Genomic DNA, 25,549 nt, shown 5'->3' with positions numbered 1-25,549 from the left:
TCTGTTTCACCAATAAAGGGATATTATAATTCCAGAAAAGAGCAGAACAAGAGAAGTGAAGTATCGAATTGTTGTGGTGAAGCTTGCATCAGCAGCACTCTCCAATCCTGGGGGAAGAGCATCGCAAGCGAGGCCTTCCTTGCCTTCACGGCATTCACTGGCAAAAAGGCCTGGAGGATACTTTCCATAGAGGTTAATGTAACTGAACATGGTCGTGGCACAGTCATTTGCGGCATCATTCAACTGATCCACATAGGGGCATGCAAATTCCTTGAAGGCAGTACAACAGAAGTTAGCAGGGTATTGTGGACCCTTGCACTTACTGGTGATGATCGTGTAGTTCAAGTTTTCAAAGTCGATGGGGCAACCTAACAATAAATTTCCAAAGAACAGATTCAGCACTTTCAGTTAAATGAATAATCAACAGGCAGACTAACAAGTATCTGTGGTTTGAGGGCCACAATAATGATCTTCAGCTATTTACAAAGAAGATGTAGGTTCAATTGAGATTTGTTAAGTAGCAATGTCATTGCATTGTTCTTGAAACTATATAGCCATACCAGTGTCAGCATATCTGAACACAAAATGGTGTGTTTTTTGTGATATAACAAGGAAATTAAGTACCTGTATAGCCATACTTTCAACAGTCAAATATGTGAAGCTAAAACAGTCAAACTTTTGAGTTCCCAAATTGCAAGTGGTATATTTTAAGAATGAAGACATCGACATAAGACTTATGAGAGAGGCTGGTTCTTTGAATTTTCAGATCTTAAAGTTTTATTTTCTTGAGATGTCAAAGCGCAAGAGTGCAGCCTTCAAAAAAAAAAAAATGAATGCAGCCTGATCTTTGAATCTTCACATCTTAAATTTTTATTTTTCTTGAGATGGCAAAGCACAGGTTAAGAATGCAGCCTGACAAATCTGACTGCCAAAAAATTGAAGAGGACTCTCTGAGATCAGAATAAAAAATCATTGTATTTCAAGTGAGGGGAAAAAATTGTCACAGTAATTAGTAATTACAAATCAACAAGATAAGTCAAATCATTTCTATTCTAAGGTTCTTTAAGACTGATAGTCATATAGAGGTCTCTTCAAGATTAGAGCATCTCCAGTGGGAGGTATTTGGAGGAGATATTTCTCCAAATATCCCCCACTCCCAAATATCCCCCATTGTGGGGGATATTGGATGGGATAATAGAAATCACCGGACACTCATCTGTGTCCGGTGATTTCTTTATGTGGGGCCCACAAAAGTGGGCTGCCAATACTTATATTTTTTTTTTTGTGTTTTTAATATGGTGGACCCACCTTATATGAGTCTGCCGACAACTTTTTTGTTTTATTTTTTTTTAATTTAATTAAATTTAAACTATGCAAACATTAAAAAGAGTACGTTAGAAGATTTAATTGTCAAGGATCAAACGTTCGGAATCAAACGTTCGAAAAATGAACCGTTCGAAAACGTTCGAAAAATTAACCGTTCGAAAACGTTCAATTTCTCCCTATATAGACATCCTTTCTTTCATCTATTTTCATCATTTTCATATCCATTGCCTACCAAAAATTTAGAGAGATGGATAAAAATTCTGGTCATTATTTTAGGGATTTGTTCAACTCTCCAAATATCGACGAAAATTCAAGTGAAGAAAGTTCTCGAGCCCATCCTAATTTCTTCAATCCTCAATTCCCATTTCCCACTCAACATCCACCAAATTTCCAACCTTTTCCATACCCACCACCATATTACCATAATTTTCAAAGTTATCCAAATTCTTTGAGTGGCGACCCTCGAGCTCCGTTTTATACATATCCTCCAGAATATTGGCAGAGTAATCAGTATTTCATGCAAGGCCCATCTCATGGAATTAATCAGCTTCAATCACCAGAGATTAATTCAAATGAATCGAGAAGAGCTAGTGTTGATGCAATTGACAGTGATAAAGGTACACCTTATGTAGTCCCTGATTCGCAATTTCCTCCATTTTCATCAGAAATAGGGTCCGACGATATTATTCTCAATCAAGCACCAGAGATGGGCAACGAATCAGATGAAGACCATAACAAGCGAACAGTATGGACAGTGGCAGATGATAAGCTCCTTGCAGCGGCCTACACTATTATGAGTGAAGATTCAGTAGTTGGTAATGCCCAGAAGAGTGAGTCATTTTGGAAACGAGTTGTGACATACTTCAATACCAATCGAGCTAAAGGAGCTAAAAAGAGAACTGCGGAGAAAGCAAAATCACATTGGGCTTCATTGAAAAAGATCGTAAATAGATACAATGGAATCTACAATAAATGGTATAATGATCGACCAAGCGGATGGAGTGATGAGGATTTGATGGTGCGAGCTCATGAAGAATACAAGAGTACTTTTAAAACTACTTTCCAATATGAGCATGTGTGGAGAATCGTGAAAGATAGTCCTATGTATGCTCCTCAATCCTCAGATCGACGGGCAACAAAAAAAGCAAGAACATCAGAATCATCAGGTGCACATACTGACTCTTCTAATCCTAATACAAGTGCTGATATAGATGATAGAGAAATCCGATTTCGTCCAATGGGACAGAAGGCAGCAAAGAGGAAAGGCAAAGAAAGAGTAGGCCTACTTGATGAATTGAATCAGGCTATGCAACAATCAATGGCGCAGTTTGAAGAGTATAATAACAATAAGAAAGTTGATCAACTCATCCAAGCACATCAACTCCTCGTAATGGACACACGAGGCATGACTGATGAACAACTTCAAAATCATCTAGCGATATGTGAACAACTGAAGAAAAAATTAAACATGTAGTTAATTTGGTTTATTTTAGCTGCTCCATGTTACTTTTATTATTTATAGTTTATTATTATGTATTTTATTAATTAAATATGGTTTTGTATCTCTGTATTGTAATTTTAAATTTATAAAATATTTGTATTTGTATTTGTATGAACTTAAATTTATATTTCTATTAAATTTTTGTTAGAATTAAATGTAAGTTAATTAAATTTGATGAGATATTTAATTGTGGAATTGAGGATATTTGAGAATGAATATTTGATGAGTGAGACCCATAAATATTTGATTGGTGGAATATTTCATTGTGAAAGTTGAGATATTTGAATAGTGGAATATTTAAAAGATGATATGGAAGTGGGGTCCACAAATACTTGGGAGAAATATCCTAAGCTATTGTGGATGCTCTTATGATATAGCAACGGTTAATACATGAGTATGGATTCAGATTCCAGAATTAATACAAGAAATTGCATGAAAACCCAAACTTTCTGGGAACTAATTTGTACAGAAACAAAAAAACATTAGTTTTGGTTTAGTTTTTCATGCTGACAATTCAATCCTGCCCTTGAACGAAAAGGAAAAAAAATAAATAAATAGAAACATAAAATTTCGGAAATTAAATATCCTGCTAATCAAAATAAACAGAGAAAAAAATAACTTGAGCATATCGTCCATGAACTGGAAGATGGATTGTCAGATGAAGACAAGGAAATCAGTAAGTGCAAATTATCTTACTCGTTTGAGCCTGAAGCAAACTCCGCCCGGCAGATCCACGCGACCCGAGCACATTATCTATCCAAAGGTAACCAAGATCGTTCAATGCCCTAACTCGTCAGCTCGGGAAAGAGGGGAAAAGAAAACAAAATCATAGAGGAAATATCAACTGAAGATCGAATTTTTTCGGCATCCTACCTGAGATGAAGGTGGAATCGGCAACCGACACCGCTACGACGAGGAGAAGAACGGTGGGCAAGCGAATGTTGGGAATCAAATCCATCTCATCCTACCTCCTTCGATAGTGCAAACCGAACGAGAGAGGAAGAGACGCGGAGGAGAGAAGTGGAAGGACGGTGTAGGAAGAGGAGGGGCGCTGCTTACACGGCCGCAGAAGTCGGGAAGAGAGGAAGCCATGATCGAACGCGAAGCTGGAAGCCCGCCAGGGAACGGCAGTAGAATATTTTTTTACAGAACGGTCACTTCACCCACAGACATTCCACTTATTTACAATCCCATCCCCCGTATTTTATTTTTGATCCGATGTAAAATACTAAAATGAAGAGGCTTCAAACTAAAATTGCATTAAAAAAAGATAAAATATCTTTAACCCTGTGTTTCTATTTAGTAGTATTTTGCTATTTAAAAAATAACATTTAATTATTTTTTTTTGATAAAAAACAAATCAAATAAAAGATGATTATGCCTTTATCAATAAAAACTTTAAAAAGGAAAAAAAAACATATTAAATTAGTCATTATATTTTTCGATAAAAACTCTTACAAAATTTATGCATGAATCAATCAACATAAATAATAGAAAAATAATCTTCAAAAGATAATCAACTAAAAACTCATTCTAACATCTTTACCAAAATAAAAAAAATAGAATTCTAAATTAATAAACTAAAATTAAATAAAAATGGAACCAAGTTCCTCATTAAAAATATCCTCCTCATTATTAAATGCAACAAACAATAAATAAAAGACACTGATATTTTTTTTATCAATTTTTAATAATAATTTCAAGAGAAAAAAAAATTAAATTGACTATTATATCTCTCAATAAAAACCTTCACAAAATTTATACACGCACCTATATAAATAATAGAAACGTAGCAACTCTAAAAGGGATAATCAACCAAAAACTTATTCCACCACCCTAATCAAATCAAAAAGAAATCATAATTTTAAATTAATGAACCAAAATCACTATCACTTTATTACATGCCACACTTGATGATGATGAGGAGGAGAATTTTAATAATGATCTTTGTTCATCTTCATTTAATTTTGATTCATCAATTTAGAATTTTAATTATGTTTTTTGTTTGATAAAAGTGATAGAATAAATTTTTGACTGTTTATCCTTTTCAGAATTATTATTTTTTTTATTATTTATGCTCATGTATATATATGAATTTTATAAAAAATTTTACCAAAGATATAATAGTTAATTTAATATATTTTTCTTCTTTATTATTATTAGAAAATGATAAAAAAGAGAAATAATTATCTTTGAGAAATAATTATCTTTTATAAGATTTCTGGTACATGACTTTTGATTAAAGGAACATTAAATATTACTTTTTAAACACAAGGGTACAAAATACTACGGAATATAAAACACATATGGTTAAAGGTATTTTACTCCTATTTATTACTCTCATCCTAAAATTTAAACTGTTATTATTTAACGAGGCATTAAATTCAATGACACAATCTCAATTAAATCCATTTAAAAATTGCTAATTAGAATTAAATCAAAGTTGATACACGAAACATAGCTCCAACATGTACGGAAGATCTAAATACACTCAGTGAAGGATCTATCTTCAAATAAACATATGATACAAACTAATAACAAAGATCTATACCTTTTTACACAAAGATAATAATGAACCCCTTGAACGCATGAACTGATAGAGCTAGCAAGTCAAAAAATTACCAACCACCAGCCGAGAAGGTTCATTCATCTACAGGAATCCATTCTAATTCTAGTTCAATCTCTCCACGCTCTACATTTTGTAGCTTTAGATGTACCTCTTGTTTTACCTTTCCATCCACAATGTTAATGAAGCTATCCTTAATGAGTGCATTGTCATTTGTTTTGAACCACCTTCCGATCTGCATGTTTCCGAGAAGCTCAGGATCCCCAAAAGCTAATGCAGCAGTGATCATAGGCTGGAGATCAACTTCAGCCTCACCCATTATATCGTCCGCAGAAAACATGTCGTGATCGTATACTTGCTGTTTGACATAGGGCAACAAAAGTTCATATCAGAACAGATTTTTATACAGAAATTGAACTATTAAAATTGGTTTGAACTGTTGGCTTGTATATTGCAACAAGATAAACGAGAAGTGCAGTGGCCGTGAAAGTGAAATTAATCAAAAGTGCAAAATGGAATTGTTGAAAGTGTACATTAGTCACTAAAGACCGAAGATTATTCGATAACATATTGTCCTTGAGAAAGGAATTTTTCATTAACTTGAGTACAATTCATCAACTCGAGTTCAAACAATGGATAGAAGTCAACACAATAACATGCTGTTACAGAAGTATGCATCCATGCAAACTATTCTTGATGTCCCTTGTAACTTGAGAGCCCGGTTAGTTCATTTTTCATCGCTTATGGAAACTATAATCATACTAGTGTCAACAATGTTGGTATCAAATTATATTCTGCATCGGTACACTTATTTTTTACAATTTATTAGTTATATGAATCTACTTTCTAACCTTGGTTTTCATAAACATTTAGTTACAAGAAAAATGGTTCATCTGATTTTACCAGTTTCAATGCTCCATAACGTTGAGGTACTGTAAATTTGAATTCTTCATTCCATACTGGATTCAAATTGCTATTTTTAATTGTAGTTTGGGCTTTCTGCAACCATCAGATGACAGGTGGAAATTGGAAGGTAAAATTAGTATAATACAGTAACCATTTTCCTTTGGATAATAATCAACGTAAATCAACTCACCTGCCGCCCCAGATTCAAAATTACATATGGATCACTTGTAAGCAAATCTCTAACAGCTAATTTTATGCCTCTGATTACTTTGACCTTCAATTCACCAATAAATTCCCGTGCATCTTCCTGTAACAATAAAAAGTACCTCATCAGTTTTGATCACTATTTTGTGTTTACTAAAAGACCAAAGCAGTGGAGTACCATAAAAGGCGAGTAACACATAACATAGTCATTGTGAACAACTTTATGAGCTCTAAAACAAAGAATGTTCAAAAACGACTTACTGTCTTCTTTGAACTGCAGGGTTGATGCTTGTGATCCAAATCCCTTGAAGATTCATATGCGTCGAAGGATATCTTTGAAGACACTATACGCAAACTTGGTTTCAGGAAATCTTGCAACTCATACTTTGACCTACAAAGAGTGGGATCATTAACAAGCAGTTAATGAACCAATTTCAGGAGAAACAGTGAAATAATTACCTAATAAATTTGCTTCGTTCCTCATTATTTGAATCTGGTTTAGGTTTTCGATACCCTTTAGGAAGAAAAGCCTCATATATTGAGTTGGCATATGTATTCCCTCCCACTTCAATCATGGAATCAATGTCACTTTCACTCCATTCTTCCAATGTCAAAGGCAGCACCTGAACTTCAACAGTACCAGAGGTGAAAAAGCAAGCGAAATCAGAAATGACACAGTATTTAACACAAAATATCAGAATCTATCCAATTGGAATTTCGCAAAAGCACAGTCCCTTTAGCAGGATATGCAATTGGTTCCACAAGTTTCTTCTACTAATATTTACCCTAGGAGCAGCTGTTTCGAACAAAACATACTAGCAGAGGAAAGCAATCTCAAAGACTACAAGTTTGGAAGACCTTTAGAGTAAAGTGAGATATTGGATATTTAAACAATTTCTGAATGGCATAAGCTGGAAACTGTGTGCACAGAAAGTTTCAAATTCATTGATAAAAAAAAACTAGTAATGCACCATCTAAAGTTTAATGCCATGTACACAAAAATAAAACAAATAAATGACACAAATGGCATTCAAAAGGTTATGCTAGTAACTGGGATCTTACTATCCAGCCAATTACTTGCACGAGAAGAATTGAAAAAGGCTATAAGGGAGAAATTTCATAGACTTGATGCATGAAATGTTTTGCGATTAAAACAGGTTGTTGATTTGATGTTAATGTTGATGTTGACTTACAATGGAATGTCAAGTGTAAAGGCAATGGATTAAATATCCATATATAACATATTTGGCATCTCAAATAGTACCTTTGATATATCTGTACCAAGAGTCCTGTGAACATCACTACACTTTAAGCATATAAAAACACCAATATTCACTGACCTGCAAATTGCAATGACGAAATGTTCAGGTTAGACTACAAGACATCAGTACTGGACTGTTGGTTGAACTCATTTACTGTCTAATCAGTCTCATAAATTAACACTTTGCTAAGTCAGTAATTTTTTATTGGCTTGGAATATAAAGACAATTGTGAAATGAAACACTTCCTTAAAGAGGACAACTTCTTAGCAATTAGCTACGGGAAAAAAGGTTTTTTACACTTCAATGTAAATATCAGTTTCAATTGTTCCAAATTATTCCCGTAATCTTATTCATTTAATGGCAGAATGCAAGTACTTACGCCCACTTTGGATCTGGAGCACTACAATCTGCACAGATGCGATTATCACCTTTGAGATTAAGCTCCTTCAGTTTTCTCATTTTACCTGTTACATAAAGGATCATATGGGTATTTTCTAATCTATGAGGAATACACAAAATTTCTAGATTTCGAATTTGTGATTACCAAGTAGAAATGAATATTAGATTCCATAAGTGGGGAAATATTTTTGTCCAAGCATGGTATATGAAATATGTGATATTTTTAATTAAATCACCAGTATCTACTAGGCTTTAACCAAAGTACAGTGTTCCTGGAGCTAATGTATCCTAGATGTACTTCCAGCAAAGGAAAATTTCTGCATGTAACAACAGTGGCATTCCATAAAATATCTCTAGATTCCACAAAGCTGCAATTTTCTTGGATCTCATACTATCTGGATGTTATGGACATTTTTTTCCCAAAATCTTATCTTTTAAACAATAATTAATGTAAATAACTGTATATAAGACCCAAACATTACTTAGATCATAGTCTACTAGGACTCCCATGGTGGCAGTGCATGAATAGAAAGTTAAAAACAAACAGTTGCTGAACACCATAAAGAGCTTTGGTCGGCTAAACAGGAAAGAATAAGAGAAAAGCAGGGCAGAGAATGTGGAGACATGTCTATCAGAAATCAAGTGATCTACCTTATGCCAAACATTTATTAAAACAGTAAACATTCAAGGAACGACAATTTGCCAAAGGGCGCACGTAGGTTTCCGAATTGACTAAAAGGCACACACTACTTTGGTATTTACCAAAGGACACATTCAATTATATGCTGTTCCCGTTTTACCCCTCCTGACAAATCTAATTTTTTTCTCTCTCTTTTCTCTACCATTTTTTCTCTCTCTTCTCTTTCCTCTCTCCTATGCATGCAACCTCTCTTCTCTTTCCTCCTCTCTCTTCTCTTTCCTTTCTCTTTTTCATGGATGCATAAATAACGTGAGCCTGATATCATTTCAGGCCGACAACGTTTAAGGTTTAATTAATTTTTTCGATAACATTTTAACACCTTTGAAGAAGCCGAAATAATCAATGGAGAGCACCGTTGAACTCCTTGCAACCTCATAAATCTACGTAACCTAAAATGATTGCAATTTGATGTCTCTAGATCGATCAATGAGTTTTGATCGAAACCCATTGATAGACCTAGATAGGTCCAATTGGACTCATTTCAGGTCCTGTGGATTATGAAGTTGCAAGGAGTCAAACGGTGCTCTTTCATTGCTTATTTTGGCTTCTCTAAACGTGCTAAAATATTATTAAAAAAATCAACCCAACATGGGCCTGATATGGTTGGGCCTAATATGTATCATGCCCTATTAGGTAAAAGAAGCGATTAGGTCTGGGTCCTTCAATCCATAGACACATTTGTTCCATCTCCAACTAAAACCAATCAACTACTCAACTGATCTCATCTATCCCCATTAGAAAGCCATTGGAGTTCATTTACAAGAAATTGGTTTTGCTTTTCGTGCCACGTTAGCTTACACTTGATCCCCGCATCTTCCCTTTCCTTTATTGGTTTTCGAATTTCGTGTAGAAGCAAACTCTCCAAATTTATACCAACCTTTACTTAAGTGATCTTAAACATGAGTTTTTCCATTGTAAATGAGTACGGAGCAATTAATGAATTCCATTGGACCTGATATGGGTTTCACATCAAGCCCACATTGGCTGATTATTTTGATAATATTTTAACACCACTGAGAAACTGAAATATGCAATGGAGGACACTGTTGGACTCCTAATGACCTCAGAAATTCACAGGACCTGAAATGGATCCAATCGGACCTATCTAGGTCCATCAGTGGGTTTTACCCTAAACTCAAGCTCACTGATGGACCTAAACAGATTCGATTTGACCCATTTCAGGTCATGTGGTAAACCCACTGATGGACCGAGATAGGTCCGATTGGACCCATTTCAGATCCTGCGAATTTCTGAGGTCACAAGGAGTCCAACGGTGCCCTCCATTGCTTACTTTGGCTTCTTTAGAGATATTAAAATATTATCGAAAAAATCAGTCCAACGTGGGTCTGATATGAATCGTGGGTCTGATATGGTTCATATCAGGCTCACGTTGGGCCTGATATGGAACCATATCAGACCCTATTATGTAAAAGAAGTGGGTTAGGTCTGGGTCCTTCAATCTATAAACACATTCATTCCATCTCCAACTGAAACCAACCAACTACTCGAACGATCTCATTTATCCCCGTTAGAAAGTCGTCAGAGTTTATTTTAGAGAAATTGGTTTGTCTTTTTGTGCCTTATTAGCTTACACTTGACCCCCACATCTTCCCTTTCCTTTATTCGTTTTCGAATTTCGTGTAGAAGCAAACTCTCCAAATTTATACCAACCTTTCCTTAAGTGATCTTACAACAAATAGGAGTTTTTCCATTGTAAATGAGTACGGAGCAATCAACGAATTCTATTGGGCCTGATATGGTTTCATATCAAGCCCACATTGGGCTGATTCTTTTGATAATATTTTAACACCACTGGAAAAGCCAAAATATGCAATGGAGGACACTATTGGACTCCTTGTGATCTCAGAAATCCACAGGACCTGAAATGAATCCAATCAGACCTATCTAGGTCCATTAGATTCAACGTTGCCCTCTATTGCTTATTTCGGCTTCTCCAATGGTGTTAAAATATTATCAAAAGAATCAGCACAATATGGGCCTAATATGGAACCATACCAGGCCTAACAAAATTCGTTGATGCTCCGTACTCATTTACAATGGAAAAACTCCTATTCGTTGTAAGATCACTTAACGAAAGGTTGGTATAAATTTTGAGAATTTACTTCTACACGAAATTTGAAAACGAATAAAGGAAAGGGAAGATGCGGGGGGTCAAGCGTAAGCTAATATGGCACGAAAAGCAAAACCAATTTCTCTTAAATGAACTCCAATGGCTTTCTAACGGGGATAGATGAGATCGTTCGAGTGGTTGGTTGGTTTCAGTTGGAGATAGAATGAACGTGTTTATGGATTAAGGACCGTAAACCTAACCCACTTCTTTTACCTAATAGGGCCAAGGACTCCAAACCTAACCCGCTTCTTTTACCTAATAGGGTCTGATATGGTTTCATATTAGGCCTACCTGATATGGTTCCTTATCAGGCCAACAATGTGTGTTTGATATGGTTGTGGGTCTGATATGAGTCATATCAGGCCCACATTGGACTAATGTTTTCAATAATATTTTAACACCTTTGGAGAAGCCGAAATAAGCAATGGAGGGCACCGTTGTACTCCTTGCAACCTTAGAAATCCATAAGACCTAAAATGAGTCCAATCGAACCTGTTTAAGTCCATCAGTGGGTTTCAATCAAATCCACTAATCGATCTAGAGATATCAGATTGCTACCATTTTAGATTCTGTGGATTTCTGAGGCTATAAGGAGTCCAACGGTGCCCTCCATTAATTATTTCAGCTTCTCTAAAGGTGTTAAAATGTCATTGAAAAAATCAACTAAACCCTAAACGTTGTGAGCCTGATATGATTTGCATATTAGACCGACGTTATGCATGCATGCAAAAAAGAAAGGAAAGAAAAGAGAGGGGAGGAAGAAGAAGAGAGGTGCATGCTTAAGAGAGAGGAAAGAGAAGAGAGAAAAAAAAGACAGAGAAAAGAGAAAGAGAAAAAATTAGATTTGTCAGGAGAGGTAAAACGGAAAGAGCACATAATTGAAGGCACCCTTTGGTAAATACCAAAGTAGTATGCATCTTTTGGTCAATTTGGAAACCTACGTGCGCTCTTTGGTAAATTGTCGTTCAAAGAATGCAAAAGAGTGGAGAATTTATGGCGGCTAATGTAGGCTTAATTAAATCACTCCACAACAATCTAAAGAGTGAAGCTAATTGTCATAGCAATTTCCCAATGTACTCGGATAGTTTGATTTATGATGGTGTACCAGGCACTGAATAATTCAGATAAAAAATATTTACTCTCAAAATACAGCTTCCTTGAAATTTGCTTTATCCCAACCAAACAACAAATATTATCTGGTGTATAGTAAGCTGAAGATAAGGATGATGAATATGAAAGACTACACTAGTGCACACCTGAGGCAGGCTTCTCTGATCTGTAGTAGCGGATGCTCATGTCTACAAATTGATGATCTCGATATTCCACAGCCGGGCTAATCCGAAAACTGAAGATAAAAAAAAAAAAAAAAAAAGATAATTTAGTCACTATTCAACATTAAGTAGATTTCTGAAGTTAATGGATATAGTTCACATTGTGCAAGTTTACTTGCAGGTATAACCTTACGATGAAAAACCACTACAGGAAAAGGGATACGATACTAAAATAGGAACTCAACAAACAATAACAGGCTGCCGAACTACGGTAATATACAAGTCAAATAATCCGCAAACTTCAGATCTCTGTATATATCAGGTAAAAATTATCAGCCAACAAAGTAGTCGGGAAATGTTACTTCAAACTCTTTTCAAGCCATAAGCAAATCAAAGGCAAACAAAATCCCCCAAAGAACGAACTTTAAGCGTCTGAAACAAAGCCTCAGCAGCTTAATGCCTACCCAAAAAGAAAAACTAGGATCTTGAAGATGAAGAGGATCGACTACAGATTTCAAATCTTTCCCCAAAACACAAGAAAGGTGGAAGGGCAATCGCCGCAAATCGATCTTACCAGGCAACCTAAACGCGGTTTGATAGAAAAGCCTTCCGGAATGAATCGAGCTTCACGACGTCGCCGATGCTGGAACTTGCTCCTCTGGCTGACGAATACCCAGAAATAATTGACTAAGAAATAACAGCAATCTTACAGCGTACGTGTCGCGGGCCGCGGTTTCCAATTCGTACTAAGACGACCACGCATCTAAAATCAAACCGGGCCGCTTTGAACCGAACCATTAATTCCACTTCTAATTTTATCCAAATTATGATGCAGTGACAGCGCATAGAGGAGGAATATTATTTTGGGAAATTTAATTTCAATGCGCACGTTAAGTTTGACGGAGACATTGCACCGGGCGCCCCACACGGCTCATAATCATCGGTCAGCACGGTGGGAGAGAGTTATACAAAGTTTTTATCGAGATTCTGTGCCATTGCAACAATACTGACCAACTCAATTGGACAAGTTTGACGGATACATTGTTCAGATGTAATGAGAACATGGCTAACGCATCCAGAAGATTAGAAAATTATATTTAATATTAATTTAATTGGTCACGATGTGATCCATCATCATGGGTAGATGTGTAATTTAACTTTATTTGATTTAGCAAGTTTTTGGATTGGATCCGGTAGAATCCGCTCCGATTAAAAAAAAAGTGCTCCGCAAGCTCCCAACTGTCCATGTTGCCCTCGAGGCCCACGTGGACATCATTAAGCGCGCGGCCTTCTTACTTCCGTGCCTCTTCCCCACCTTCAGTGGCATATCCCCGACGTCTTTTCAACGCCTCTGTAGTTAAGGGTGTAAATGAGTTAAGTCATTCGTGAGCTATTCGAAGTTCGATTCGATAAAAGTTCGTTTAAGCTCGTTTAATGAGGCTCGTTAAAATAAACAAACCAAGCTCAAGCTTCACAATATTCAGCTCGTTAGCTCGTGAACATGTTCGTTAAGCTCATAAATCAACTTTTAAATAAAAATAATAATAGTTTTGATATTAAATTTATAGATTTTACACTCTACTTATGAAAAATAAACAAATATATTAAATTTATTTATTAGGATAAAATTATAAATTTTAACAAGAATATTATAATTTTTTAAAAATATATAATTTAGTTTTTAATGAATATTTAAATTTATAATTTATATTTATTAAGCTCGTTTAGGCTCGATAAAAACTCGAATAAGCTCGTAAGCCATGAATATATTCGTTAAATAAAGCTCGAGCTCGGATCGATTATAAATGAGTCAAACTCAAATATCCAAGAATTCGGCTCGGCTCGGTTCGGCTCGATTACACCCCTATCTGTAGTGGCTTGTGGTCCCACCGCCTATCACTACTAGTGGCCTCCATCCGGCCTCTCTTTGCTCAAGTCCTTAGTGGTGGTTGGTGTAGTACGGGTTGCGTTGCACGCTAACTGGCAGGGTGATGTGGAGGTTGAAGCGAGAGCGTGGCGAGGGGTCGGTGCTCACTCGGTGCATGTAGTTACGGATGAAGGATGTGACCTTCGACTTGGTCAAGGAGTCGCAAAGATTGAAGTAGGCGAAGAGCTTGAGCGTCGAGGTCAAGTGGCAACCTTGCCGATATTTGCCTAGTCCACGTCATCGGAATCCTCTTCTCGGCCTCCCAGCTTGTTGGTAATTCCTGCTCTGTTTTCTTAAATGTGATGGTATGTGAAAAAAATTTATGATTAATGTGTTATATTTAAAAGGTATCATAAGGTAATCATCTTATGAATATACTATTTATTGGATAAATAAATATTCATTATTTGAGTACACATTCTATATGTATTTGATTGGATATTAAATTTATTTACTGAATATTCACAATACGATTTATAGTATGAGAGAACTTGTGATTGGATCACGACTAATGGACATCTCTACATATATAATTATGAATATATTAAAATCTTCCCTAGTCAATGAATTGATGTGTTCGAATATCATCGATTCTGTGAGGTTAGCACTGCTTATACTCCTTGGTCTAACTAAGCAGTCGTTTCTCACTGACTGAGATATTAGGATGTCGAGAGTTAAACGTTGATGCTAGTTATGGTAACTAGTTTATTAGAGTGACTTACTATAAAATTAAATTTCATATAGTTCTCTACATATATGGATATATCAATGAAGCTCTTACTATAGCTTAAGTGTGAGTTTCCTTCGACTTGAGGTATTCAAGTCATCTTGGCCATGGAGACATATTTTGACATCTTAAGCAAGTATCTCCGAAGAGGTGTATATCCGAAATGATTAGGTATAAGCCGAAGTGTCCGAGAATGTTTGAATAGCTAACAAAGAATTCACTATTCCTTACAAGGAAATATATATCCTATAGTCACTTATTAGGATTGTTACTCAAAGTCTTTAGTCAAAGCATCACTTGTTAAGAGTATTGTATTTTTTTTATGAAAAGTAAATATATCTCATCAAAATATGCACAACCATACAAAATAACCACAAAGGCCCTTATGTCATATCTTACGAACTGTTATATCTAGAAGAAGGGTAGCCATGATAATGAACATCTGCTCACTCATGTACCATCTCTCGCTTTCTCTGTGATACATGCTGGATGCCTACTCATCCTTTGTACAGGGTACCAAAGCTGAGGTATCAATCAACACCGCCTATGATCTCTGTCTATACTGCACGTGTCTCATCCTCACCATTATCCATACTATGTCTTCCATCCTCTATCCTGGGTGTCGCCACACCCTCCATGTCATGGGCTCTATCATGTATCTGTGAACCACTGATGGCTCCAAGTCATCTCGATCAGCCTCCTCCTATGCCATGGGTCTAGGACCATCCGGTGTCACCTCTAAGTCCCATGAAATCACTTTTAGCAAGTGACCATCCATCAATAGATTTGATGTGTTTTTACCGTGAGCCATTTGCTATAGACTAAATAGGCCTTTGTGGTGGGCATATGCACCCCTCATGAGATTTTGGCAAAGCCCTAGCTATAAACATATTTGTGATGTCCTTATCTCAAACCTTTTGCTGCGAACTAGATAGATCTTTATGGTGGGCCTACTCACCCTCTTGGGCTTTGTGGCAAAGCCTTAGCCATAAACGGATTTAAGGTGTCTTTACCACTAACAATTTACTACATACTAGATAGATCATTCTAAGGTGGATCTATTCACCTGTTCATAACCATCACCTCATGTAATATCTCTTGCATACAATCCTCATGCTCTACTACATAACTCCCTGCGTTGTAGTCCCCTCTCTCATATATCACTCTCATCTCATACAGTCTCTCTCACATGCATTCCTTATACTCTACTATATGACTCCATCCATTATGGTCAACTCTCTCAGCTCTCCTCACTCCTCATTAGTCACACTACACTCACTCAATGGTAACATCCGATAAAGTTCCATCCATGACGTTGGAGTGCTCTGTTAGGTGGCCTGCATCCCATCTAGCTGTTGGTCCCGTGTGGGCCGACAATAAGGGGTAAATTACCTGAAATTATAAGTATACACTTCCTCAATCTTTTGACTTAAGTTAGATAAACACTTAATAAATGAAAGTTGAAATACATAAAATGGAAATACGAGACAATCAGATTTACTTGGTTGGTAATCAAAAGATTGCTAATCTAAGGCAATGTCAACTCACTAAGATTTCTTTCTACGAGCGAATCCTTAGAGATGGAGAAACCTCTTACAAGTGTTGAAAGCACAATTATGAAAAATAAAATAATAAATTCAAAATATAGAAAGTGTTGTCGTGAATCTTGAGCCCCAAGCATCTTTTTATAGCTTTACTGGTCAAAGTGGTGGTTTGCTGACGTAGCGAATTCCAGGTGCCTAGACCCGATCCGAGCACCCCTAGCTGGTTGCCTCAATTCGCTTTGCAACGACTAAGTGATAAGTCGTTTATCCACTCTTGGGCACTCGGATCAGTCCAAGCGCCTAGATCATTGTTGAAGGGTACACTAAAGTGATCCACAACAATGACTCTATGACAAGGTGCATGTTCGGCACCAAGGTGGTTCAGGTGCCTAGACTTGGTCCAGGTATTAGGACAAAGTCAACTCAAAGTTGACTTTATTCGTCTTAGACTCTAATCGCTTGAGTGATTCTTCGACCATCCAGAATTGAGCTCACCCGAACCCAACTCTGGTCTTCTCTCATCGAGCAATCTTTCGCTCCAATTTGTCATCCCTCAGAAGCGTCGTGCACGTCTTTCTCGTCTGCTGGTATACTCTTTGACAACACCTTGTCCCTTAAATTCATTGAGCTCACCAACTTACTTCCCATGCTATCCTTTTCTTTAGCTGCGTTTTCTGCTCGATTTCTTGTGTTCCTAAGTTCCTGCACACTTAAACACAAAGATCAAATACAACATGACCTAATTTAACTCGGTTGATCACATCAAAACTTACTCGGGCTACATACACCAGAATCTTGCTCCAGTAGCGCATCTGCATGTCTCCCCCAGTTAGCTATGGAAGGGAGTATTTGTAACCAGAGTGTCCGCCTCTGGGTGGATCTAATAGGAAGCACCTCCTGCCTGAGTTTTGTATCTGTAGTAGGGAAATATATATGGTCGACAAACCTCAATGTATTATGCCAAAATGTCCCAAGATTGGCCGGTGGGTAGAGACCTCATCACTAACCCTATACAAGTGCAGAATGATGTCTCACTGCTCCCTAGTAGGTCCATCGACAGTCTATCTACATGTGTGGTGCCTATGACATCAAGATTCATGTTGTCGCTAGGTGTACAAGGATCCCTACACTTATGCAGTAACAAAATGTATGCCCTCACTATGTTAATCTACATGTATGTTATAATGTATGCTCCCAAGTATGGTATCTCTATGCATATATGTTGAATGTGTAAATAGGTTAGTAACCAAAAATAACATGAACTCAAAAGTATCACCTGTGTATAGGTACCCGACCCGAGAATCCACCAAACGGCCTAAAGACGTGTATCTATATCTTCCTAAGAACCTGCTCGTCATCAAATCTCTTCCCCTCAAATATGTTATTATTCCTTGCCATTGAAATGTGATGAACCATTGCTAACATGGCAAGGTGACAAGCCCTAGCTAAGGTGGAGGTCCCTTTATACTGCCCTCTGAAGGTTCGCAATATGCATTGGTAAGTGGACATCTGTGACGACATCCATAGCCAAGCTTTGATTTGTCCCCATAGCTGTCGGACCAGCTCATATTGAAAGAAGACATGGTCCAAAGTCTCCTTATCATGTCGATAGAAGGTGAGAAGTCCTCTATGTAGTCCTATCTAGCTAACACTGGTAGCCTCCCATTGGCCAAGAGCCACACTGTGAAAGCATGATTTGGCTGGAGGTCTTTCTGCCATATTGTCACTGTCCAAAGCTTCTTGGCTTTGGAGTCCCTAAAATGATCATAAGCTTTCCTGACACCTCCACTCTTCTCACTGAACCCGGAAGAAAGGGTCTTGTTGATCCCGGTGTGGCTGGCAAAAAGGGTGTGAATTGCCCTGAAATAAGAGTTAAAAAATTTCTTTTGCTTCTTGAAGTTAGCAAATATAACACAGGTTAGTTGAACAAGAATTAATTAACATAAAAGAAAAGAAGAGGCAAGATTTACATAGTTACAACTGGGGAGGTTGTTGTTGGATCGCGGCGGCCGGCTAAAAGGGGGGTTGAATAGCCTGAAAATACAAAAACAAAAACCAACCCTTCTCGAACTCTCAACAGAACACTTGCATAAATAAATTAAACAAATAAACTAAAAGTAAGAGACAAAAGAGATTTACTTGGTTACAACGAGAGAGTTGTTAATCCAAGGAAGATGAAGTGCACTAGAATATCTCCTTCAGGCGGAGAAGCCTCTTACAGCGTTTAAGCACAGAAACAGAAGCTCAACTCTAAACTCAAAGCACACAAGCATTGAAATTACAATTCTTGAGTTGTTGAAAAAACTTTTGAACCAATGCTATATTTATAGCCTTGGTAGGGCGCCCTTAGGGTTCCGGGCGCCTTGGGGGGATAAACTTTATCCCCCAATGTTCAGATCGAGTCAAAACTCGATCCAGTCAAAAAGTCAACTCCGTGCCCCGGAGGGAAAAGTCAACCCCGTTGACTTTTTCCAGCAGGGGTCTTCTGCTCCACTTGGGTGATCTCTGTCATCTGGAATAGGGCTCACCCGAACCCAACTTCCGGTCTTCTCGAGCAGGCTTCCGCTCCGGCTTCTTGTCCCTCAGAATCGCCGCGTGCTTCTTTCTCATCCGCCAACGTACTCATCCGCAGTCTTCGTCCCTCGGTCGCACCCCATGCCGACCTTCTTGCTAGCTGCGTCTCTTGCTCCTCGAGCAGTCTTCCACTCCGGCTTTTCGTCCCTCGGAACCACCGCACACTTCCTTCTCGTCCGCCAGTGTACTCTTCCGCAACGCCTCGTCCCTCGGACGCACTACGTGCCGTCCTTCTCGCTAGCTGCGTCTTCCACTCGACTACCTGTGCTCCTAAGTTCCTGTACACTTAGACACAAGGTTAAAAACACACAGGACCTAACTTAACTTGTTGATCACATCAAAACAACTTTGGGGTTCCAACAGTTGTTAGTCCAAGACTTTGAAATCTTCACTAAAAATCTCCTTCTGGTGGAGTAGCCTTTTATAACAATTAAGTACAGAAACAATAGAAGTAAGTGTTTCATTTTCGGTTGTTACGCTGAACTTCTCGGATTATAGCTCTATTTATAGCTTACTGGTTAGATTTGACCATTGGCTAACATGGCAGCTCCGGACGCCTAAATTGGGTCCGAGCATCCCCAACGATGCACCTTATCTGCTCCTCAATGGCTCTTCAATGGGCTGATAATAACTTTTTATCTTTGTCGGGGATCGGTCCGGACATTTGAAGTGTTGTTGACATGAACTCCAACAGTTATTCATAGCAACATCTCGAAGTGGAGATGCCTAATTGGTACCAGGCTAGTTCGAGCACCTAGAGTTCAGGCACTTGGACAAAGTCAACTTAGAGTTGACTTTGCCTGGCTGCTGCTCCAGTCATTTGGGTGATTTTATGATCATTTAGAGTTGAGTTCACCCGAACCCAACTCCAGCCTTCTTATCAAGTAATCTTCCGCTCCAGCTTCTCATCCCTTGGAAGTACTATGCACATCCTTCTCATTCGCCTGTGTACTCTTCCGCAGCACCTCATCCCTTGGATGCACCGAACCCATCGACTCCTTTGTCGTGCCATTCTTTTCGCTACCTATATCTTCCTTTTGATTTCTTGTATTCCTAAGTTTCTGCACACTTAGATACAAGGATTAAACATAATATGACCTAACTTATTTAGATTGACCATTAAAACTATCTCAGGGTATTTACATATCTATCCTACTACCTCCGAACTACCTACCATGTCGAGGATGTTGTATCTAATGTGCATCAGGAGCTTGATAAGTGGGGAGTCTGTGTGTTTGGCTTGCCACCCCCACACCCATACATGCTACTGTAAATATGTGTGGTGGACCTAACGTATCAATAGTGTATCTTTCTTGTCATGTATGTTCCATAGAACCTTTGTCAGGAGAGTGTGGTTCCATGCTCATAAGTCTCTCAAGCCAAGACCACCTTTCGCCTTTAGGCGGACTATCTTTGACCATGTGATAGGGAGCTTTCTAGTTGTCCACATGAAAGATCTACCGATGCTGTAAATGCATGCTATGATTCCCTGTAGGAGAGGTAAATAGACATCCAATAACATTCTACTCCCTGCAGGACTGATGATACTAGCTGGGCTTTCCCAGCATAAGATAATGTGGATTTAGGCCATGAGTTGAACTTTTTTTTTTCATCACGAGTCCTTCTTCTCCTTCCTCTTCACTAACAAGCAAGAGGAACACGAGCAACAACCCCTCCCTTCCTCTTCTTTCTCTTCTCCAGTGATGACAAACGACAGATCCCTCCTCTTTCTTCTTCTCAAGCACAACAAACCCCCTTTTCTTTTGACTTCTCTTCTCCTGTAAGCAGTGGTAGCTGCTGTTCGCTTCCAACGTCAAGGGAAGTAATCTCGTCCCCGCTTCTGTTGTTGTTTTTCCAACTTATCATAGCCATCGGAGCCTTTGTCGGAGTTAGTCAAGGCCACCAGCAAAACGGAAAAGATTTTCCTTCCTTTTTCTTTCAACACATTTCAACTATTTCACCCTTTGGTTTGTCTTGCTTTCTCTCCAACAATAGTAAGCTCTTATTACTTTCATTCTCTCTTAGGTTTTTAGCGACGACCTCCTTTCTTGATTTCCATCAACAAACAGGAGCGATCAATTTTTCCTCAAGATGAATCTGATATCATTTTATTTTCTTTGTCTTGATAGCCTTTCCATAATGTTAATAGGATGAAGGCACTTAAATTTATTATGGGGAAAACATGCAAGATATATTTGATCCAAATCAATTTAGGGATGGGGAATATTACGAGGAAGTGAGATCAAAATGATCCTTCGACTTCGAGTTATAGATAACAATTTAGATGTTCATGTCATGATTCTTATTAGACAATCTTTTGATTATTTGAGTTATGTTTGGTGTTATGTTTATAGGCACGAGCTTGAGTGGAGTACGGTGACCTACCGACACTCGATGATTTTGCTGTATATAAAGTGGGTACATCTCTCTTGACTCATATATTTATCTTTGTGCATGAATAAAGAAATAATGAAATTATATATATTTGTATAATTATTTTTAAAAGGAAATTAAAATGATATTACAAGTAGCTAAATGAGTTAAAATAATAAAATTATGGAGGATAAATAATTGATATTATTTCTTATTTACATGTGAGTTCATAATGGGATTAATATGGGAAAGATTGTTTTAAAAATTAAATAAATATTCTGAATTATTCTTCTGTTGATACCTGTCTTTTGATTTATTGACCTTCTATACTCTATGTTTTTTGATATTCTACCTGTTGATACTTGTAGCTTTTTATATGTGAACCTTAAGATGATAAATTAATCGACTTGATACAAAAATATTAACTTGATTGACCATTTGATATAAAAAGAGAATAATTATGATAAATAGATAACATGGAATCCTTAAAGTGAAATAATAAAGATGATAAATGAAGAATATTAAAAAGTAAAGACTATGAGCCTAACTTATACCAGAGCTTTATATTAGAGTATTGGATGGCCCACATGTTATTGTGGTAGCACAGCGGTCGTGGTCTAGAGTACCTGACCATACACTCGAGGCGTGGTGGCATGATGTAGCCCTTGGTCAGTGTTCATTATGTCTTCCATCGATAATGGCTAATAGTCTGTACGTCAGATGACGTATACGACAGTTTTATACTCTGAGGAGGTTTTAACCTATACATATGATATTTCACTCTGATGATATTGATTCTAGTGATTCACTTTTTAGTTGATTTATTATATTTACCCATGTTGATATTATACCATAGATGACATGTGCGACTGTTGATTAAATAAATAAGATTTAAGAATTGATCTTAATTGATGATAATATATGAAGATAAATTCTAATTTTAACAAATAAATATTAGATGATCATAAATATATAATTATGTATATTATTTGAGAACTAAGAGAAGAAATAAAAGTTGAAATAATAAATCATATCTTTTTGATTTCTTAAACAAGATTAAATTCATGCATATTTTTCCTGATTACATACTTAGTCATTTGACTAACTTTCTACATTCCTTGGCCTCTAGTTTTGCAGGCACAAGGATCCTTTTGATATTGTAGTTGATTTTGGACTTCCATAAAGTTGCTCAGAAATCTAGACGTGCTGATTTTCTAGTTTGTTTTACTTTTTTTTCGTTGTATTTATATTTTGTAATTTTATTTCAGATATTGTTTATCTGTATAGTATTGTGGCCTATGAAAACTATGATATATATAAAAATTGATAAATTTCCTGATTATTCTGTTTAGATGGTTCTTAGGGTTTCTTATATTATACTATCACTGAGTGGGGTACCGAGAACTATACCCTCGGGGTGTGACAAGTTTATCTTATAGACTTAAAACGAGTTTGAAAATTAGATTCTCAAATCAAGAGAGAGATAGAGTTTGGTTAGATCAAACAGAAGGATAAATATAAAAAGATATTTGTCTGAATGGAAGCGTGCATAAGCCATGACTATTGGAGATATGAATTCATAATGTTTTGATAATAAACCAAAAGAGGTTTGGTTTAGTTATGCAATAACTTGGTTTACTAATAAATCAAAAGAGTTTAGTTTAATTATGAACCAAGATGGTTTGGTTTTGAATTCTGTGTCAACAAATTTGGTATCCATGAATTCGGTGGCGATGAATTAAGTGTCGATGAATTTAGTGCCAACGAATTCAGTGTCGACGATTTTGGTGCCAACGAATTCGTTGTCGATGATTTTGGTGCCATGCCACCCACCAAATCGTGTAGTGGGAATTCTCTCGGATTGCTTCCTCTTCACGCTTGGCTAGTACTGATCGGAGATGAATTACTCATGGGTTTGTGAAGTCATTTCAATGACAACTCGGCATGGATACGAGTAAAGTTAAACTCCGTTGGGTTTGTTAGTTGATGTCCTTTTCACTTCGCATCATCCCAAGTATACCTAAAGTAAAAGTTATTTTAGAAAATTTTATTTTATGATCACGTCTTACCGTATATCCTTGCATGCATACGATATATAATATAATAATTAAAACTTATTATATTTTTATTTTATTAGGTGTATTTTCTAAAACGTATTTTAAGACGGACATCAGACTCCCCTCACATAATGGTCTCTAAATCTTAGTTTCAATCCCAAATTTCTTGTATCCGGTTGAACTCATTTCTCCTTCTCTCACTTCCCGATAATTGATGACCGATGAAAAATTTCAATAGGATTGAACCGATCAATCCAGAGATAGACGAACTGAAATTATCATTTTTTTTTTCCTATTTGTCCTTCTCTCTTCGCTTCTCTTCCTCTTTTTGTCCAAGCAGCGGTGCTTCTTTCTTCTGCTTCCATGCAGTCTCTTCATATTCCTCAGCAACAGATTCCTTTTTCCAGTCTCGTTTTATTCCTCAAAGCAAAATGTCTCTTCTTCTTCTTCAAATTAGTACATCTTTTTCTTCCTCCAAGCATATCTGGTCCTTATTCCTCCAAACACCAGGTCTTTCGTTATTCCTCTAAGTAGTATCTTTTTCTTCCTCCCAGCAACAAGTCTCTTCTTCCTCCAAATACTAGGTCTCTTCTTTCTCCAAGCACTCTCTTTTCTTCCGCTAAGCAGTAATTGGTAAGTGTAAGAACCACCCCTTTCTATTTGCCAAGTCCTCTTCGCAGATCGATCCGAGACCATTCTTCCCACTGATCAACGCCAAATCGGTTGACCGTCAGTGCCATCTTCCGGCGGCCATTGTTCCTCTCCCTCTTCCCTCTCCACCAGCGACGCCTTTTTTCTCCCCCTGCTGCCGCTCATGAAACTAATACTTTCTGTCTCTCTTTTCGTACCCTTGCTAATACTATACTGCAGCTAAATTATTCAAGTATAGGGTTTTCTATTCTCGAAACTTGATCTTCCTTCTCTCTTTTCGACTTTCCTTTTTTCAGGAAATAAAGGTCATGTTATCTTAATTTCATACAAGTAATCGATTGGGAAAGTTTTGATCGATTACCCAATCGATCAAAACTATTTCTGTATTAAATCGTGTCAATCAATCGATTGATTGATCGATTAACCTCCCCAATCGATTGGCAAGTAGAAAAATGTGTAGAGCTTAAAATGAGCTTTGTTTCGCATTCGAGATCACCTCATTCCGATATCCGAATCAAAAGTTATGGCCTTCGGAAGTTTAGTACGCCCGAACTTCCTAGTTCTATGCCAACTCCCTATTGAACTTACGACCGCTAAGTGTTCGGTCAACTTTTGACCTATCTGGACTTTTTCTTTACCAATTTCTCGTTGGACTTCTGATCACCAAGTGCGGTCCTCCTTGATCCACTTAGATTTACCGTCTCGTGTCAAGTGTTTGGTCCTCTATGACCCACTTGGACTTCTTTCTACCCGATGTCCGATCATTTTTGACCCATCTAAATTTCCTTTTGCCAAGTATTGGGTCAATCTTTTGACATATTTGGATTTCCAAATACCAGGTATCCGGTCAACCTTAACTCACCTGGATTTTCACATTCCTAGCTTGACTTGTCAGGTCTTTTCATCTGCCTAGCTCCACTCACTAGGATTTCATATTTGTCTGGCTTCACTCACCAGGACTTTCACCTAGCTTCACTCACTAGGGTTTTCACCTGACTTCACTCACCAGGATTTTTCATCTGCCTAGTTTCACTCACTAGGACTTTTACCTGGCTTCACTCATCAAAATTTTTCATCTGCCCGACTTTACTCACCAGGACTTACATTTGCCTGGCTTCACCTAGCTTCACCTAACTTCATTCAGTAGGATTTTTCATCTGCCCGACTTCACTCACTGGGATTTACACCTGCCTGGCTTCACTCACTAGGACTTTCACCTAGTTTCACTCACTAGGGTTTTCACCTGGCTTCACTCACTAGGGTTTTCACCTGGCTTCACTCACTAGGATTTTTCATCTGCCTAGCTTCTAGTTAGGACTTTCCCAGTCAAATATCCGGTCAATCCTTTGACCTACTTGACTCTTTTTTACATCTAACTAGTTAATCTTGATCAGAGGAGAATTGTATCAACAATCTTCCTAAATGGATGA

General features: G+C 37.4%; 2 protein-coding genes across 3 annotated transcripts; both read right to left on the bottom strand.

Moving 5' to 3' along the window:
* Positions 1 to 6: 6 nt before the first annotated feature.
* Positions 7 to 4,033, bottom strand: LOC122030866 (GPI-anchored protein LLG1-like). The gene is made up of 3 exons (XM_042589914.1): positions 3,701 to 4,033; positions 3,524 to 3,580; positions 7 to 368 (listed from the first exon to the last, which is right to left on the bottom strand). The coding sequence occupies exons 1-3, from the start codon at positions 3,783 to 3,785 to the stop codon at positions 7 to 9; spliced, it is 504 nt and encodes a 167-aa protein (XP_042445848.1). The 5' UTR covers positions 3,786 to 4,033.
* A 1,196-nt stretch (positions 4,034 to 5,229) lies between these two features.
* Positions 5,230 to 12,984, bottom strand: LOC122032219 (probable ADP-ribosylation factor GTPase-activating protein AGD13). 2 transcript variants are annotated; one of them, XM_042591486.1, is made up of 9 exons: positions 12,841 to 12,984; positions 12,252 to 12,340; positions 8,145 to 8,229; positions 7,768 to 7,843; positions 6,963 to 7,126; positions 6,765 to 6,894; positions 6,490 to 6,606; positions 6,297 to 6,392; positions 5,230 to 5,751 (listed from the first exon to the last, which is right to left on the bottom strand). In XM_042591486.1, the coding sequence occupies exons 2-9, from the start codon at positions 12,289 to 12,291 to the stop codon at positions 5,470 to 5,472; spliced, it is 990 nt and encodes a 329-aa protein (XP_042447420.1). In that variant the 5' UTR covers positions 12,292 to 12,340; positions 12,841 to 12,984; the 3' UTR covers positions 5,230 to 5,469. The 2 variants fall into 2 exon arrangements, with proteins under 2 accessions (XP_042447420.1, XP_042447421.1); XM_042591487.1 differs by lacking the exon at positions 12,841 to 12,984 and adding an exon at positions 12,731 to 12,791.
* Positions 12,985 to 25,549: the final 12,565 nt, after the last annotated feature.

This window comes from Zingiber officinale, chromosome 11A, assembly GCF_018446385.1.
Source record: "Zingiber officinale cultivar Zhangliang chromosome 11A, Zo_v1.1, whole genome shotgun sequence".
NCBI lineage: Eukaryota > Viridiplantae > Streptophyta > Magnoliopsida > Zingiberales > Zingiberaceae > Zingiber > Zingiber officinale.
This window is presented reverse-complemented; position numbering and strand designations above follow the sequence as displayed.

What these genes read in the sequence shown, in the direction of transcription:
- LOC122032219 (XM_042591486.1), bottom strand. Translation starts at nt 12,291, where the DNA reads ATGAGCATCCGCTACTACAGATCAGAGAAGCCTGCCTCAG. An exon ending in TTGGTACAGATATATCAAAG is followed by an intron (nt 7,127 to 7,767) that starts GTACTATTTGAG and finishes GTTGAAGTTCAG; the next exon opens with GTGCTGCCTTTGACATTGGA. An exon ending in GTTATGGAGCATTGAAACTG is followed by an intron (nt 5,752 to 6,296) that starts GTAAAATCAGAT and finishes TATGTCAAACAG; the next exon opens with CAAGTATACGATCACGACAT.
- LOC122030866 (XM_042589914.1), bottom strand. Translation starts at nt 3,785, where the DNA reads ATGGATTTGATTCCCAACATTCGCTTGCCCACCGTTCTTCTCCTCGTC. An exon ending in CGATTCCACCTTCATCTCAG is followed by an intron (nt 3,581 to 3,700) that starts GTAGGATGCCGA and finishes ACCTTTGGATAG; the next exon opens with ATAATGTGCTCGGGTCGCGT. An exon ending in TTTGCTTCAGGCTCAAACGA is followed by an intron (nt 369 to 3,523) that starts GTAAGATAATTT and finishes ATTTATTGTTAG; the next exon opens with GTTGCCCCATCGACTTTGAA.